At 50.2% G+C, this 15,847-nt stretch overlaps 1 protein-coding gene across 3 annotated transcripts in view; it reads left to right on the top strand.

The window, feature by feature from the left end:
* Positions 1-15,847, top strand: part of LOC109287385 (neurotrypsin-like) — a 61,926-nt gene that overhangs the window by 16,895 nt on the left and 29,184 nt on the right. For 2 of the 3 annotated variants that reach the window (XM_019502422.1, XM_019502423.1), the window contains exons 4-9: positions 3,484-3,738; positions 5,549-5,672; positions 7,694-7,869; positions 8,431-8,578; positions 14,019-14,197; positions 15,051-15,192. In XM_019502422.1, the coding sequence (XP_019357967.1) occupies positions 3,484-3,738; positions 5,549-5,672; positions 7,694-7,869; positions 8,431-8,578; positions 14,019-14,197; positions 15,051-15,192 (1,024 nt within the window). The remainder of the gene's footprint in view (positions 1-3,483; positions 3,739-5,548; positions 5,673-7,693; positions 7,870-8,430; positions 8,579-14,018; positions 14,198-15,050; positions 15,193-15,847) is intronic. The other variant, XM_019502424.1, reaches the window with a different exon arrangement.

The following is a 15,847-nucleotide window of genomic DNA, read 5'->3' as shown; positions in this document are numbered from 1 at the left end:
TCACATATGTCTGAAAAGTGATGTGCTTTTGTCTGTGGCTGTAGGGCAGGGGTGGGCAAAATGCAGCCCGGGGGCTGGATGCAGCCTGCCAGGCCATTTTATCCAGCCCATGGGACCCCTAAAAATTTAGAAAATTAATATTAATCTGCCCTGGGCTGCCTGTCATGTGGCCCTTGATGATTTGCCAAAACTCAGTAAGCAGCCCTCTGCTCAAAATATTTGCCTGCCCCTGCTGTAGGGGAAAGGACTAGAAGCAATGGCCTCAAGAAGCAGTAGGGAAAATTTTAGGCTTGAGATTATGAAGACTCTCACTTTGAAGCTAGTTAAGCATGGGAACAGGCTACATAGAGAGGTTGTGGAACCTTTCCATCCTTGGAAATTTTCCAAAGCTGATTAGACAGATTCTTGACTAGGGTGGTTTAATATGGAGTGGCACTGCCTTGAACAGGGGGTTGGACTAAATCAGAGAATCATAGAAAATTAGGGTCAGAAAGGACTTCAGGAGGTAATCTAGTCCAATCCTGTGCTCAAAGCAGGATCATTCCAGCTATATCATCCCAGCCAAGGCTTTGTCTAGTCAGGTCTTAAAAACCTCCAAGGATGGAGATTCTACCACCTCTCTGAGTAACCTGTTCCAGTGTTTTACTACCCTCCTAGTGGGAGAGTTTTTCTTAATATCTAACCTAAACTTCCTTTGCTGCAACTTGAGACCATTGCTCCTTGTTTTCTCATCTCTCACTACTGAGAGCAGTCTAGCTCCATTCTCTTTGGAAGCTCCCTTCAGGTAGTTGAAGGCTGTTATTACCCCTCTGAGTTCTCTTCTCTAGACAAAATAAGCCCAGTTCTCTCAGTCTGTCCTCAGAAGTTATGTGCCCCAGCCCCCTAACCATTTTCATTGACCTCTGCTGGACTCTCTCCAATATGTCCACATCCGTTCTGCGGTGGGGGCACCCAAAACTGGACACTGTACTCCAGATGTGGTTTCAGCAGTGCTGAATAGAGGGGAATAATCACTTCCCTTGTTCTGCCATCAGTGTTTGTACTATTCAAAGCCAGTATGTCATTAGTCTTCTTGGGAACAAGGGCTCGCTGTTGGCTCCTATTCAGCTTATTGTCCGCTGTAACCCCCAGGTCCTTTCTTGAAGAGCTGCTACTGCTTAGCCAGTCAGTCCACAGCCTGTTTTGGTAATTGGATTGTTTTGTCCTAAGTGCAGGACTTTGCACTTGTCCTTATTGAACCTCATTTGGTGCAATCCTCCAATTTGTTTAGATCTCTCTGAATCTTGGCCCTACCCTCCAGGGTATTTACTACTCCCCACAACTTGGTGTCAAATGCAAACTTGCTGATGGTGCACTCCATCCCATCTTTCAGGTTCTTGATGAAGATATTGAACAAAACCAGCCCCAGGACTGTCCCTTGGGGCACTCATTTGATACCAGCTGCCAGCTAGACATTGAGCCATTAATTATTACCCTTTGAACCAGTTTTCTATTCACCGTACACTCCATTCATCCAACCCATACTTTCTTAGCTTGCTTGGGAGACTATCAAAAACCTCACTGAAGTCGAGGTTTGTCACATCCACAGGTCTCCCCACATCCACAGAGCCAGTCATCTCATCATAGAAGGCAATCAGGTTGGTCAGGCATGACTTATTGTTGGTGAATCCATGCTGACTGTTCCTCATCACCTTCTCATACTCCAAGTGCTTGGAGATGGATTCCTTGTGGACCTGATCCGTGATTTTTTTTCCAGCGATTGCGGTGCGGCTGAATAGTCTGTAGTTCCCTGGATCTTCCGTCTTCACTTTCTTAAAAATGGACACCATATTTGCACCTTTTCAATTGTCCGGGACCTCTCATGACCTCCATGAATTTTCAAAGGTAATAGCCAGCAGCTCTGCAATCACATTGGCGAGTTCCTCCAGCACCCTCACGTGCATTGCATCCAGCCCCGTGGACTTGTACCCATCCAGCTTTTCTAAATAGTCCATAACCTGTTCTTTCACTACTGTTGGCTGCTCACCCTCTCCCCAAACTGTGCTGCCAGATGTGGTAGTCTGGGAGCTGACCTGGCCTTTAAAGACTGAGGTGAAAAAGGTATTGAATACTTCAGCCTTATCTGTCAGTAGGTTGCCTCCCCCATTCAGTAAGGGGCCCACCCTTTCCCTGATCTTCCTCTTGTTGCTGACATACTTGTAGAAACCTTTCTTGTTACCCTTCACATCCCTTGCTAGCTGCAACTCCAATTGCATTTTGGCCTTCCTGATTTCATCCTCCTGGTCTGGTGGTCTAACAGACTGCCATCACAACATCACCCTTGTTCCTCTCTCTTCTGACCCTAACCCAGAGATTTTCAACAGGCCTATCTCCAGTTTCATACTGGAGCTCTGAGCAGTCCTTCAGTTCTCTTACATAAAGCACAACTCCTCCTTCTCTTCCCCTCTGCCTGTCCTTCCAGAACAGTTTATACCCATCCATACAGTGCTCCAGTCATGTGAGCTATCCCACCAAGTCTCTGTTATTCCAATCATGTTATAGCTCTGTGACTGCAAGAACTTGCAGTTCTTCCTGCAGTTTTCCAGGCTCCGTGCATTTTTGTGTACAGACACCTGAGGTAAGTAGCCAATTCCCCAACTTTCTCAGGAAGAATGAGAAGGCCTCCCCTGTTGGCCTCCCCTGTTGCCCACTCCTGCTTGTGCTTTCTCCAGGTCTCCCAATTCCCCACTTACTTCAGGGTTTTCGTCTCCATCCCCCAGTGAACCTGATTTAAAGCCCTCTTCACCAGGTTAGCAACCCTGTCTGTGAAGATGCTCTTCCTTCTCTTCATCAAGTAGATCCCAAGGTCTCTTCCAGTCCTACTTTCCTATGATTCTGTGTTAATTGCTGGCCTGGATTTTTGTGCCTCTTCAGAATGGGTTTCCTGCTGTACCCCCATACACCTGTGGGTTTCAAGTAGACAAGCTGATGCATGAATGTAAGGAACATGCTTGTGATGAAATTAGTCATTTTGTTCCTCTCTGTCATAGAATCCAGGAATCCCGGGTCTAACAGCTCAGAGAAGAAGTGGACTTTTCCAGAAACCTGTGTCCCAGTTTTATGGGCATCTTATTCAGGGGTCATGGGAGAAGGGTGGGGAGTGGGGAAAGAAGGAGGGTTGAATCTACTTCCAGTCCCAGAAGGATGTTTCTGTTGAAATGATTGGTGTATATATGGTCAGAGTTACCAAGGCAGACATACAAATTGCCCTATTTGGAATTTAGAGTTAACTCCCATTTCAGTTGTAGTTTCCCAGGAGGGGCAGTACTGAAGCACAGTGACATGACTTTCCTAAACTCTGTGGCAGAGAAATATAATTTGAAAAAGAAAATTAAGCTGAAAATATGTAGAAATGGAAAGGACTGTCACAGGTGGGCAGATCAGAGAAGTTCAGCTAGTACTGGCCCCATCCAAGCCCTGCTTCACATTGAGCCGTACTGGCAGCTTCTTTTCTATATCCAGTGTCCAGTGTGTGTAGCCGTGATCCTCTTGGATATTACAATGGCTCGCTGGCTGTTACGGAGACTGGGTCAGAATGCCTGAAATGGGCAGAGTTCCCCGATTACATCCAGCAGTATCCAGACCGGGGCTTAGGGGACCACAACTACTGTAGGAATCCAGATGGGGGGACTACACCCTGGTGCTTCTACCGGCTTCCCTCTGGAGGAATTGACTGGGCCAGCTGTGACTGTAATCATGGTAAGGACATTTTCAGCATTTCTCTTGAGGTCTGGGTGCGCCATCCAGGGTTGGGGTGGAGAGAGGTATGTGTACGTGCACGCTTGTAATGTGTGTTCTATAGAAATGCAAACAGCATGGGCCTGGGACTGAATGAGATGAGGGTAGCATGATGTCTCACCAGAATATGATTCCCATTTAGGCCACTAAGGACTTGACTGTGAGAAAAAAGAATGGCAGCGTAAGATAAAGCAAGATTTTAAACCAGGGTAGTTATACTAGCATACCCTCCCATGTGGTTATTCTTATTCTGGTACAAAGGGGGCTTTTTCTGATTTAGCTTATGTTGCTTTGGAAATGGGTTAGGCTCACTTTTAAAGAAGTCTGAAGTCTTATTCCTGAAGAGAAGTGTCTGCAAGGGGAGTTTTACTTGGATAAGTATAGCTATTTAACTATCCTGGTATAATGAGACCTGTGTTAGCAGAGGAATCACCCCTGTGGACAAGCATATATAAAAGAACTTGGCATATTTTACTCTGAGCAAGCTTGAAAAATTAGGCTGTTAGCTAACAAAGTGTGTTACATAGCATAAATGTTTTTAGAATCTGGCCCTTATTCCAGTGCCTAAGCGGAAGCAGAGGTCCTTAGAATCTGCCCCCGTCTGGGGGGACGCACCCTTAAAAATCAGACGCCCTTTTCTCCCGTTTCCACAGTTGCACTGCAGAACAGTTTCCATTCTATTATGGAACTGTATTGCAACATGCTTTAAAAATACCATTTTAACACAGCTGCCCAATGTGCAGGCCTCCTGGTACAGATGTTTTCAGATGGGGCTTCCTTTAAGATGGACCCTTTGTGCCTTCCCCTCCCTCACTTTATTACATGTCTATGCCTGAAAGCCACATCCGTTAGAGTTAGCATCCAGCCCAGAGCTTCTGGGTGACTCTAGCCCAGTGCTCAAATGGATGGGACAGAGGTAGGACTTTCCCAGTCCATAACTTGGAGTGGGAAGATTGGCTTTGGCGTCAATAGCAGGGATCAGCATTGATGTGAAGGGAGTTAGTTTTGGCCTCGTCTCTCTTCTGCTGCAGTTACACTGCTGTAACTATTTCTGCCCCTGCTGGTGGTGCCAGTGGCCCCTCATGGGTGAGGCAGTCTGCAGTAGCTATTCCGAGGTCCTGACTGGCTCTGCTCTCAGGTGCAAGTTCCAGTGGTTGAGGATCCTTAGGGCCCTTTTTATGTGTGGAACACAAAGCCTGGAACAAAGGTGGAAACCTAGACTTATCCCTGTCTCTCAGAGGGCACAGAGCTGAAGGCAGAACCTAGGCTTTCTGGCCCCCAGAACCCTGCTCTGTACCAGCAGTTCCCAAACTTTTTAGGTGAACAGGCTGCTGCCAAATATCAACATTTCTCATGGACCTCTGTGAACCTTGACCATCAAACTTTTAATTGAAAAGTGGGCAGTCCTGTAACCCACTTTCCTCAGTCTTGTGGACCAGTTTGGGAACTGCTGCATTAAACAACCCTCACTTTCCAAAGAAAGCAGCAAAGGCTGCTTCTCCTACAAACAGCCAGGACTGATGTGTGGGTAACATGAAATGTGGGACTTCTTCATAGAGAAGTCACGCATAATGGTTCCAGCAAAACAAGGAGGAACGAAGCTGAGTCCAGCCCACCCAGGGCCCATGACAGTAAGGTGTCTTTACACCTTACTGTTTCCACACGTCCTTAGAGGTCTGTTTGACTGGTATTGGTGTAGCACTCAGATTCATCTCTGTTACAGACCCCACTAGTTTAATTAAAGAGTTTGATGGCCTCTCTCTTTTGGAAGGTGCTGTGCGGCTGGCAGAAGGTGGAAGGGTGGAGTTCTACTTTAGTGGGCTGTGGGGCAGCATCTGCGCTGATCATTGGACAGACTGGGATGCCAGTGTGGTCTGCCGGCAGCTGGGACTCAGGTGGGAATGCTGGAGTCTGAGGGCAGGGATTTCCTGCAAATGGGACCCGGGAAAGCATGGCCTCTGCTTGCTCAGAGACTTGATCCCTGTGATAGAGTGGGGATGAGTTTCTCAATCTAGCCTGAGTTTGCTGTTTTCCAGTCTGTTAGCAGTGCTGTACCCTGCTGTTTTCCCTTCTATTGCCACTACCTATGTCCTATCCTTTGGTACGTGCAAGAATGGCTTTGGCTATTAAACTTCAATGACGTTCAGGTGACTATGTCCCAACCCAAGTAGGTAGAAGATAGAGTCCACATAGAAGGATGGGCTTTGCTAATTCATATTGACAACCTGGGACCCTTATAAAGGTCCATCTGTCAAACTCCCAACCCATCTTTTGCTACAGACGGAAGGGTGAAAATCCTACTGGCACACCCCCACTGCTGTAACAGGCAAGAAACTGCTCACTCTTCCTCCTATAGGCTTGTTCCTGTGCTTGCAAAGCTGCAGACTTCCTGTAAAGAGGAGGCACCTGCATTACCTATATGAATCCAGTGAGATTCCCCTCTTCCAACCCTCCTGCCCTGCTGCTGCTTTGAAATGGGGTGACTCTCTTTCTGCCTCAGGCTGCTTCAGATGCCTGGTAGAGGGTGGGCAGTCACAGGTGCCTATTTGACTTCTGCCTCTGAGAGGAGGCAGGCCACAGATTTTCAAGGTGAAGGTGTGACATGGATATCCCTTTCCCCCTTTGACCTTGATACTGGTGCTAGAGCTGCTGTAACCCTTTCCAGATGCTGTTGTTACCCTAGATGTGGCCCCAGCCTCTGACAGCAGACAGAATGGGGTTTCCACCTGCAAGAAGGAAGGAAAAGATCAGGGATTCCCCAAACATCCATAGTTAACATGAAAATAATGTTTCCTGTAATCAGAGGCTATGGCTGGCCATTCATCACCCCAGTTTATGATCACTGAGGGCCAGTGGAAACTGAGTGCAGCTGCTGCTTAAGACACTGCTGCAGCTGGTGGGCCAAAGATGAGCAGAACTAGTTCTGCTCATGTAACAGTGTTTCGCAAAGCTTCTGCAGTTGCCTGGCAAGGCTTGCAAGCCATCCCTTAAGCAGCTTTCCAAACCCTTCCCAGACAGCGACTCCATGTGGTGGCTGAATAAACAGTTCAGATTCCTTCTCTCAAGCTGACAGGATGATGATCCATATCCTTTTTTGACTGAGGGTCCTTGTCCTTCACTTAATGCACCCCCAGACTGAGAACCTAGGTCTGACCGACATGAGTTGACAAACTTCTCTCGCTTCGTACTCAATTGCTGTCATGACAGGCTGATCCTTTCCCTGGACCCCATCTGTTGTCACAGATGGCATATCCTCTTGTCCTGATGCATAGGTAATGCATGGGAGGACACAGGAGAGCATGTGGTCCCCCTGAGATTGGCCACCACTGGCTTCTGCAGGCAGTTGCCAACCCCTGCCCGCCCCCTTGCTGCCAACGTGGCCACTACTGGCTGTGGGCAGTCCCCACTTGCTACTGCCGACAGTGTGGACAGCAGCGGTAGGCGGTCTCTGCTCACTGCCCCCTACTCGCCCCCTCCACCACTGCGGCAGTCCCTGCTTGGCACACCTTCATTGCCAATGTCACTGTGGCCACCTGCAGGCAGTCCTTGCTCGCTGCTGCCACACCACCACCACCGCCACAGCCTATGGGTGGCTGCTGTGCCCCACCCAGCCTGAGGAGACGCATGTCATTCACAGCCTGATGGCTTTACATCTTCCACAGCAATTTCTGGTAATGGGGAAAGGTCACTGTCTGCTTGTGATGTTTTGTGAAGCTCTGATGGGGAGCCCTGAATGCAGGCCCTGGGAGGTGGGCTTGGTATGGGTACAGCATGCTGTGGCAAGGGTCCAATTCAGGCCACAGCAGAGATCTCAGATCAGAGAAACTGAGTGAGAATATGAGACAGCAGAAAGGGAGGCTGGGGATGTGGGCAAGGCCAGTTGTTTGCACTCTCATTACTTTCTCCTTTATCTCAGTGAGATTGGGACCGCTGGGAAGAAGAGCCACCCTGGCTTGTGGCCACTTCCCCTCCATCTGCAGTCAGCAAACTGCCGTGGCAATGAGCAGGCCCTGCTGCAGTGTGGCTACCAGAAGGCTGTGTCAGGAGCCTGTCACCAGGGCAGTGCAGTGGCAGTTTGTGTCCCTCCAGAAGGTAAGTACAAAGGGAAGTCCTTGCCCATGAGGGCCATATGGCCCAGTTCCCAGCATCACCACTGAGATGTAAAATCCCATATGGTAAAGTTGTGAGGACAAAAGAGATGACCAGGCTCTGCTCACATTTTTTACCACTACAGAAAATGGCTTCTGTTTCCACAGAAGGCGTGACCAGGTTCGTCCAGCTCTGAGCACCAGAGCAGGATGCAGGGCTGGAGAAAGAGCCGCCCCAGTTCTACAAACCATTTAAATGGCAGCACTTACCAGCCCCTAGCTCCTTGTGGGGTACCTTACCCCTGCTCCCCAACCTGGGCCTCTACCTCCAGGTAGCAAAGTCCCTCCACACTGTTGTCCCTCAAATGCCTGTGTCTTTTTTGTTCCATCATACAGTCTCTAGTGTTTGAGTTTCACAGGTGAAAATATGTTGGCTGGGGAGAAAAAAGGCAGGGATGGAGGCATGCCTGAAACTCCTGTTATCGGAGGTTGTGCCTGGCTCCCCAGCTGTCAGATAAGCTTTCCTTCCCTCTGTTTTGCTCTTTTTCCTTTTCCTGAAGAGCAGGTGTAGGGACCCCGCTGCGTCTGGTTGGGGGGAAGGCAAGCTTTGAGGGACGAGTGGAGGTCTACCATGATGGTGAGTGGGGCACCATCTGTGACGACCAATGGGACAACAGGGATGCTGAAGTGATTTGCAGGCAGTTAGGACTCAGGTAATTTCCTTTCTTTTACTTTCTGTCTGGTGATAGGGGTGGGGAGACTTAACTTAAGAACTGCCACCCTGGATCAGAACTGTGGTCCATTTAGGTCCGTAAGCTCTCGCTGCCAGCTACCTCAGAAAAATGGCCAAGAAAATCTGTCATGGACCATTGCAGAACCTACCCCCAGGGAATTTTCTTCTAGGGTTCTTGAATTTTGGCTGCTGTAACCCTGGATGTTCTCATCATACATGTGAAAATATCTGGATCTTGTCAGAATACCCCCAGGCTCCTGGCCTTGGTGATAGTTCACAGCAGTGAGTTCAACTTGTGAATGGTGCCTGTTCCCTGTGACAGTTCTGAAGGCAGGTTCACTGACTGTCCTATTGGTCTTCTGGGGTGAGAGTGGGAAATTGGGAATTCCAGTTGACCCTCCTCTCTGCCGTTCATGTATGGACACTGCTGGGTGCTGAAGACTGTGGAAGCCCGTGTCCATACAGAGGTGCCTCCTGGGGTTTAACAGCCTGACTTTAGCCTCCCTTTTTTACATCTTGATTCTGGGTTTTGTGTGTATAACCACCAAACCTTCAGAGCTTTGCACATCGCTTTTGCCAGTGCCTGCATCTACATAAGACACTGACTGTGCAATAACCTGAGTTACTGTGCAGTAGGGCTGTGTGAAACTTCGACAGCCATTTCATTTTGGAGGTGTTTCAGCTCATTTCAGTGGCCAAAACACTGAATCGGAACAGAAGGCTCTGAAACGAAACCATCCAAAACGTTTCAAATGTTTTGGAGGCGGGCTTGCAGGGAAACACAACCTCAGAAGAAGGGAAGGGACAGGACTGCTCTGAATTGACATCTGTAGCTATCCAGTGTCTGCAATCTGTCCCTGAGGTCCCTTCCAGTCTCAGAGCTCTGGGGGAGGGACGGAGAAAGAACATATAAGGCTGTCTGTGAACTAGTCTCTGCCTTCTGTGAGATCTGTCTCTTGCAGCACGAGCAGCAGAATGCAGCATCTGAAGGGTCTAAGTTGGCAGCAGTCTGTTGCTACTAAGTTGTAGCCTGCCATTAGCCAATCCTTTCCCACTTACCCTTGCCTACCATCCCTATCGTTAATCCCTTTCAAATATTTCTTCCCCCAAAATCCTGTTTGTTCTTGTTGGGTTTTTTTTTTTTTTACCTCAAACAAAAAGAAAGCTGTGCTTTTACCTGGCAGCGTCTCATCACTGTGCAGGAAAGTACTACACATTTACACAGATGCACATTTTCCAGCACACCAAACATGAAGTGTGCTGGAAAGGCAGGTGCCCAGTCTTCTAGCAGGGGGGCAGAGGGAGAGCTGCAAGTTCCACCCCCACACCAACCATAGATGCATCCTCTTCCCTAGCAGCCGTGAGGCTTCTGCTGCTAGTGGGAGCTGTCGGGTGGTCACTGTGTAAGGGCATACACCCTGACATCCTGCTGACATTCACCAGCCCCTCAGGGTGGCCGTGTCCCTATGGCTGAGCTGGATGAGATCTGATGCCCCTTCTTTTCCTGCCTGCCATGACTCTGATGATATAAGAGATCAATAAAAGGGAGGTGGTGACTGCCCATCTCCTGCCCAACTCAATCACAAGGGGCTGCCCCGCACCCCAGGGCCCAAATCTGAGAGTGAAGGAAGGACCAGCTCGGAGCCAACTTTCTAATTCCCTCTTCTCCTTTTTAATAAAAAGAAGTCCTTGACCTTTGGCCTTCTCTTCCTCCGGGGTCTTTAAGGTCTGGTGCTCTCTTGCCTGGGGCTGCTACCCCAGACTCTTCTGCAATCTGCTTTCCCCACCTGGGTCTCTTCCCCGGGACTTTCAAATTGCGCTGCAGGGAGCCTGATTACCGGCAAGTGCCACTCAAGCAGCAGGGGATTCTCTCAGACGTAATCAGCTGGAGCGGACACAGTCTTCACGGCTCAGGTTCTTGCATGCCCAGCTTCAGCTATGAAGGCTTCTGGGAGGGGGGCCCCTGCTCCCTTTTTCCCTTGGGCAGGTGACTGGCCTCGGTCCAGACTCTCTGATGGCCAGGGAACATCCATGGGAGGTGAAAAGAAAAAGAGAGGAAAAAACCACACCACAGGGGGTGGTACAGGCAGATCCCCTGCTTCTGCTGCTCCTAGGGGCTATCCCCAGATTCCCCTCTGGTGCCTGACCTCTTCCATCCTCTGCTTCACTCCTGAGGTGAGGGTGCCACCGGCTCTTCAGCCTTAGCCCAGCAGCTTATCCGTCCTTCAGGTTCCTTGGCTACTTTCCCCTGCTCCTTCGACCCTCCTCTGGGTCTGCCCCAGCCTCTGGATATAGCCTGCACCGCGGATTGGCCCCAATTCGCTTCACCTGATGCGTAGGTAAAGCTGCACTAGTGCAGATCAGGAGCTCTCGCTGTAGAATAGACATTGACGCGTGAGGTCTTTCATGTCCCTGGCCGGGGATATGCCCCCAGTGAGTGCCCTCCTGGGCTCTCACAGAAGCAATGATATGGGAGCAGTGTCTGTACCTGCCCCACATCCACCAGCACCAGCAATAATAATATCCACCAGCATAACAAGTACCAGCATGACAGTCACCTCCACCCCAATTTCAGTTCCCAGCCTGAGCCTTCCAGTGCCAGAAGAAGAGCTGGATCTGGAAGCAGCAGAGCTGAGAGCCATAGCCAGGGAAGTTCTGGGGAGGAGGAAGAATCTGAGCTTGTGCTCCACTCCCCTCAAAGTTCCCGTAGAGCCAGGTCTCCTTCTCCAGAAGGCACTGCAGAGGAGGTTGTGGGGGCAGGTGGCTCAGCTTTCCCTGTCATTGCACCTCTCCCTGCTGAGGAGGGGGATAAGGCAGGAACCACATCCACACCTGCACCCACACCCACACCCCAGAAGTGAGGGGGTAAAGTAGTGTGGGATCATTCTGAGGTGGCAGATGATCCCACATGTGCTATCTGCCTGCACTGCCAATGCAAGACCAGCTGGAGCAAGGAGGTGAAACACTTCACCACCACGGGGGTGCTGATGCATCTCAGGAGGCACCACCCCTTGTCTTTGCTCCTCAGCCTGGCACCAGTGCGAGCGTGCCCAAAGAGAAGTCCCCCTCTTGCTCCAAAGCCCCCATCCCCTAGAAGCAGAGGCAGGCTACCCTGGACCAGTGGGGGAAAGGCAGGGACAAAGGGGGGCACATTTCAAAGGCGAGTGAGGTCACCCAGAGCATTGGGGAGATGCTTGTTCTGGATGGCCAGCCCTTCTCCTTAGTTGAGCAGCCAGGGTTCAGGTGGCTCATGGTGCTCATGGCCCCATCCTACCAAGTGCCTGCATGCACCACCTTCAGCAGGACAGTGGTGCCCTCCCTGTCTGAGGTATTCAGGGAGTACCTGAGGGAAAAGCTGCATAAGGCAGGTCTGCAGGCGGCTTTATACTTCACCTCGGACAGCTGGAGCAATCAGGATGGAGATCATGCCTACCTCTCCCTCACAGGGCACTGGTGCGATCAGTCAGGCCAGCAGTGGGCTGTCCTTCAAGCAGAGGTGATGGATGAGTCCCACACAGCAACAGAGATCATGGGGTCCATGAGCCACACGGTGCAGGGATGGCTCATTGGGCAGGGCGAGCGCAACCATGGGTTCATGGTCACTGATAACGGGGCCAATATTGTCAAGGCAGTGCGTGATGCCAGCTTTGTTAGCATCTGTTGTGTGGCACACAAGTTCCACCTCGTAGTCAGGGTCACCTATGCACTTCACTTCATCAACCTTCTGGATACAAAAACTCATGGACTCAATATAGACATTGAATTTATGACACACACACCTGCCTGACATCTGACTCCCCAGGTACCTCTCCACTTTTACCTGCTACACCCCCCTCCCCCCCCCGCCAGCCTGTCCCTCACCCCCTGACACCTCAGTGTACCTCAGTTTACATTTTCACTGACTTTCTTGCATGCATACCAGCCTCTGGCTTCTTCGCTATTCATTCCATCCGGGAAGAGTGCAGACACACCAACTGCAAATACTTCCTCAAACTGATGAAGATTTTTTAAACCCAAAAGCTTGCTAAGATATATTTCTCCAACTATTCAGTTGGTTTAATAAAAGATATCAGAAGTACCCTCGATTGGTCCGTGCTGGGGCCAGGACCCAAAGGGCCAGGGGCCCACCTCAAGGAATTCCTAGAGCAAGAGGCTCAGGATTCCAACTGGCCTGAAGGTGGGGCCAGGGCCTAAAGGGGAGCCAAAGGTCCCAGAAAGGGGACCACAGCTGGAGGGGATGAAGGATGCAATCTGCGAGGCATTGGCCACAGTGTAGGGAAGGTACAGAGTTTCAGAATGGATGTCACCCCAAGTCACCTAAACCTGGGAAACATCTGAATCAGTTTTTCATCAAGGCATGGCAGGAAAAAGAGGGGCAGGTGGTTGGTCCAGAAACAGGTGGGTGGACGGAGATCTAACCAGCATCAGGAAGACCCCTGTTACACGCTACCATCCCTGCTGGTTTCATCCCGCTCTGCCTATACACACACAAGTGACACAAGTTTTGTTTTCAGAAGATTGAAGTGCAGTTTCACAGAAACCCCTGTACCTATCCCCTTGAAATCTGGCAGGTTTCATGGCCTCAGAAGGGGCTACCATGCCTGCTGTTTCCATCCTGCTCTGCCTTAACACACACACAAAGTCACCCGTCACGAGTTTTGCTTTGAACAGTTTGAGGTACAGTTTCACAAAAAAGCTTGCACCTATTTCCTTGAAATGTGGCAGGCTTCATGCCCTCAGAAGTGACTACCATTCCTGAAATTTTCATCTGAATCAGGCAAGAAATGGCAAAGTTATAGGTGTTTAGGGATTCACTATTATAGCTTATGGCCGCTATGAAATAGCGTCAGAACACTGAAACAGATTCGGCTGAATCAAAATGGAACAATGATTCAAAACACTGAAATGAATTACTGTCCCTCCAAAATGGCTGAATCCAAAACTGAAGCGAACAAAGCTGTTTTGCATAGCCTTACTGAGCAGTAGTACCGATTAACATCTTTTTTGTGACATCAGTGTGCAGTAGCGTAGTGCTACTGTTCATTAGTGTCATGGCACAGTTGTCGCCACGTGATGCTACTGTGCAGTCAGCATCTTGTATAGATGTGGCCACTGAAATCTCCTTCTCCTAAAGTTTTGCATGTCTGGATCATCCATACTGCATATCATGTACTGGCAACTAATTGTAGAACTGCTTTTGAAATACTGATGAAACTAAGGGGTCTGTGAATGGGCACCTTCATGAGGAATAAAATGCAGATTACTAACATAGCGAACACTAGGCTTCTGGCCCTCATATATGCTATAACCAGGTCCTTGAGCAAGACAACCTCTGTGTGCACCAGGCTGTGTCCCCCACAGCAGGCAGGGGCTGGGAAGGTATACCTTCTTCTCACTGTGTATATGCGTGTCATTTGCAGTGGGACTCCAAAAGCCTTGTCATGGGCTCACTATGGGCAGGGGTCTGGTCCGATCCTGCTGGATGAAGTGGAGTGCTCAGGGAATGAGTTCTCACTGGACCAGTGCAAGAAGAATGACTGGGGACAGCAAAATTGTGACCACATTGAGGATGCGGGGGTGTCCTGTGATCCCTTCACAGGTACAGACTCATCCCTCCTCCCCATATGCTGCCTATCCCAACCCGTTTTCCACAAGCCTCTCCTCAAGTGTAGCCTATTTTACCTCCTCTGGTTTCTCACAACCCCTGGGTGTGCAGCTCTTTCATGGCACACTGTTTGGGGGCAGGGAGCAAGGCACAGGTAAAAAGGATTCAACACCAGACTAGGTAGCTTCCCTGCTGCCTTGCATTGGTGCAGCCAGAGACCACTGTGAGCTCTAGGCCAGGGGTGGCCAGAGTTACCCTGGGAGCCACATCCGATCCTCCACTGAAGTTCAAGAGCCGGAGAGTCTGGGGTGGGAGGGGTGCTGAGCAACCTAGAGTAGAGGTGACAAACCCCTCCTCCCCCACACTGCTTTCCCCGCAAGGAGCACGCCCCAGGGTAAGCGGTGTGGCTGCAGCCCCCAGCCTGGCACCTCAGCTGGCAGTCCCAGAGGGAGAGAAGGAGGTAGGAGGGTGGGCTCAGGGCACACTCCCTGCGGGGAAAGCTGGAGCAGTGGGAGGTGCTGGGCTGCACTGTCCCCCAGAGCTGCCTCAGGGAGAAGTGGGTGGGGCTTTGGCCAATTTCCAGAGAGTTGCAAGTACCGTGCTAGTGAGCCGCATGCGGGTCTTGAGCCACGGTTTGGTAACCATGGCTCTAGACTCTCATTTGTAGGTGGACATGTCTGTGAAGCTAGTGTGTAGAAGTGGTGGGGTCTTTGTCTGCTGAACCCCTTCCCCCCACCCCTCCCTCCAACGCACACATGCTGTAGGCTGTATACAGACTTCAGCATGTAGAATGAGAAGGGACAGCTTGGCTCCCATGCTAACTGCTTTCCTCCCCCACCCCTTGCAGAAGGCACTGTCAGACTGACAGGAGGCAACACCCCCAGTGAAGGAAGGGTGGAGGTTTATTACAATGGAGACTGGGGCACCGTGTGTGATGATGGCTGGACAGACTTCAATGCCCAGGTGGTTTGCAGGCAGCTTGGCTTCAGGTACTGAAATGACGGTATTTCTACAAGGAGACTCTGTTCCCTGTTGTCCAGGTCTCAGCTTCACGTTTGCTTGCTGAGAAAGCTGAGCTTTGCCCTCTCCAGCATGGTCTTTGTTAGAGGACCGATTATTGCAGGGATAGGCTATTATTTTGGGTGGAGGGCCGCTTACCGAGTTTTGGCAAGCTGTTAAGGGCCGCATGGGTAGGCCCATCCCTTGACAGGGGCCCCACCCCCTGGCTGCAATCTTGGGACTGGAAGTCCCGCTCCCAACCTCTGACCTTTGCCACTGGAAGTCTCCCCTCTTGCCCCTAGAAATAATTCTTTGGGGAAGAAGGTTTGCCATCTTGGAACGGGGGGAAAAAAACAAGTGATATATTAACAATCAAACACCCACAGTAATATATTTTAATTAATTAAAAACAATTGTTCTGTTTAATGTGTGTTTGTGCTGTATATGTAGAAATGACTGCATAATAGCTCAAAATGCAAGCTTACTCTTGTATAGTGTGTGGGTTGTGCAGAGGTGTCAGAGGGGTTTGCGGGGGTTGTAGGGCTGTGTGTGGGCAGAGCTGACCTGAGCAGGGTGTGGGGCCCCCTGATCCTGTGTGCCCTGGACATGAAGAAGCTGCTGCTGCCAAGTGAAGAACCTGCTGCT

The sequence above is a fragment of the Gavialis gangeticus genome, unplaced genomic scaffold, assembly GCF_001723915.1.
Source record: "Gavialis gangeticus isolate Ggan-Ray unplaced genomic scaffold, GavGan_comp1, whole genome shotgun sequence".
Lineage (NCBI taxonomy): Eukaryota > Metazoa > Chordata > Crocodylia > Gavialidae > Gavialis > Gavialis gangeticus.
The sequence above is the reverse complement of the archived record's forward strand: the minus strand, read 5'-3'. Positions and strand labels throughout refer to the sequence as shown.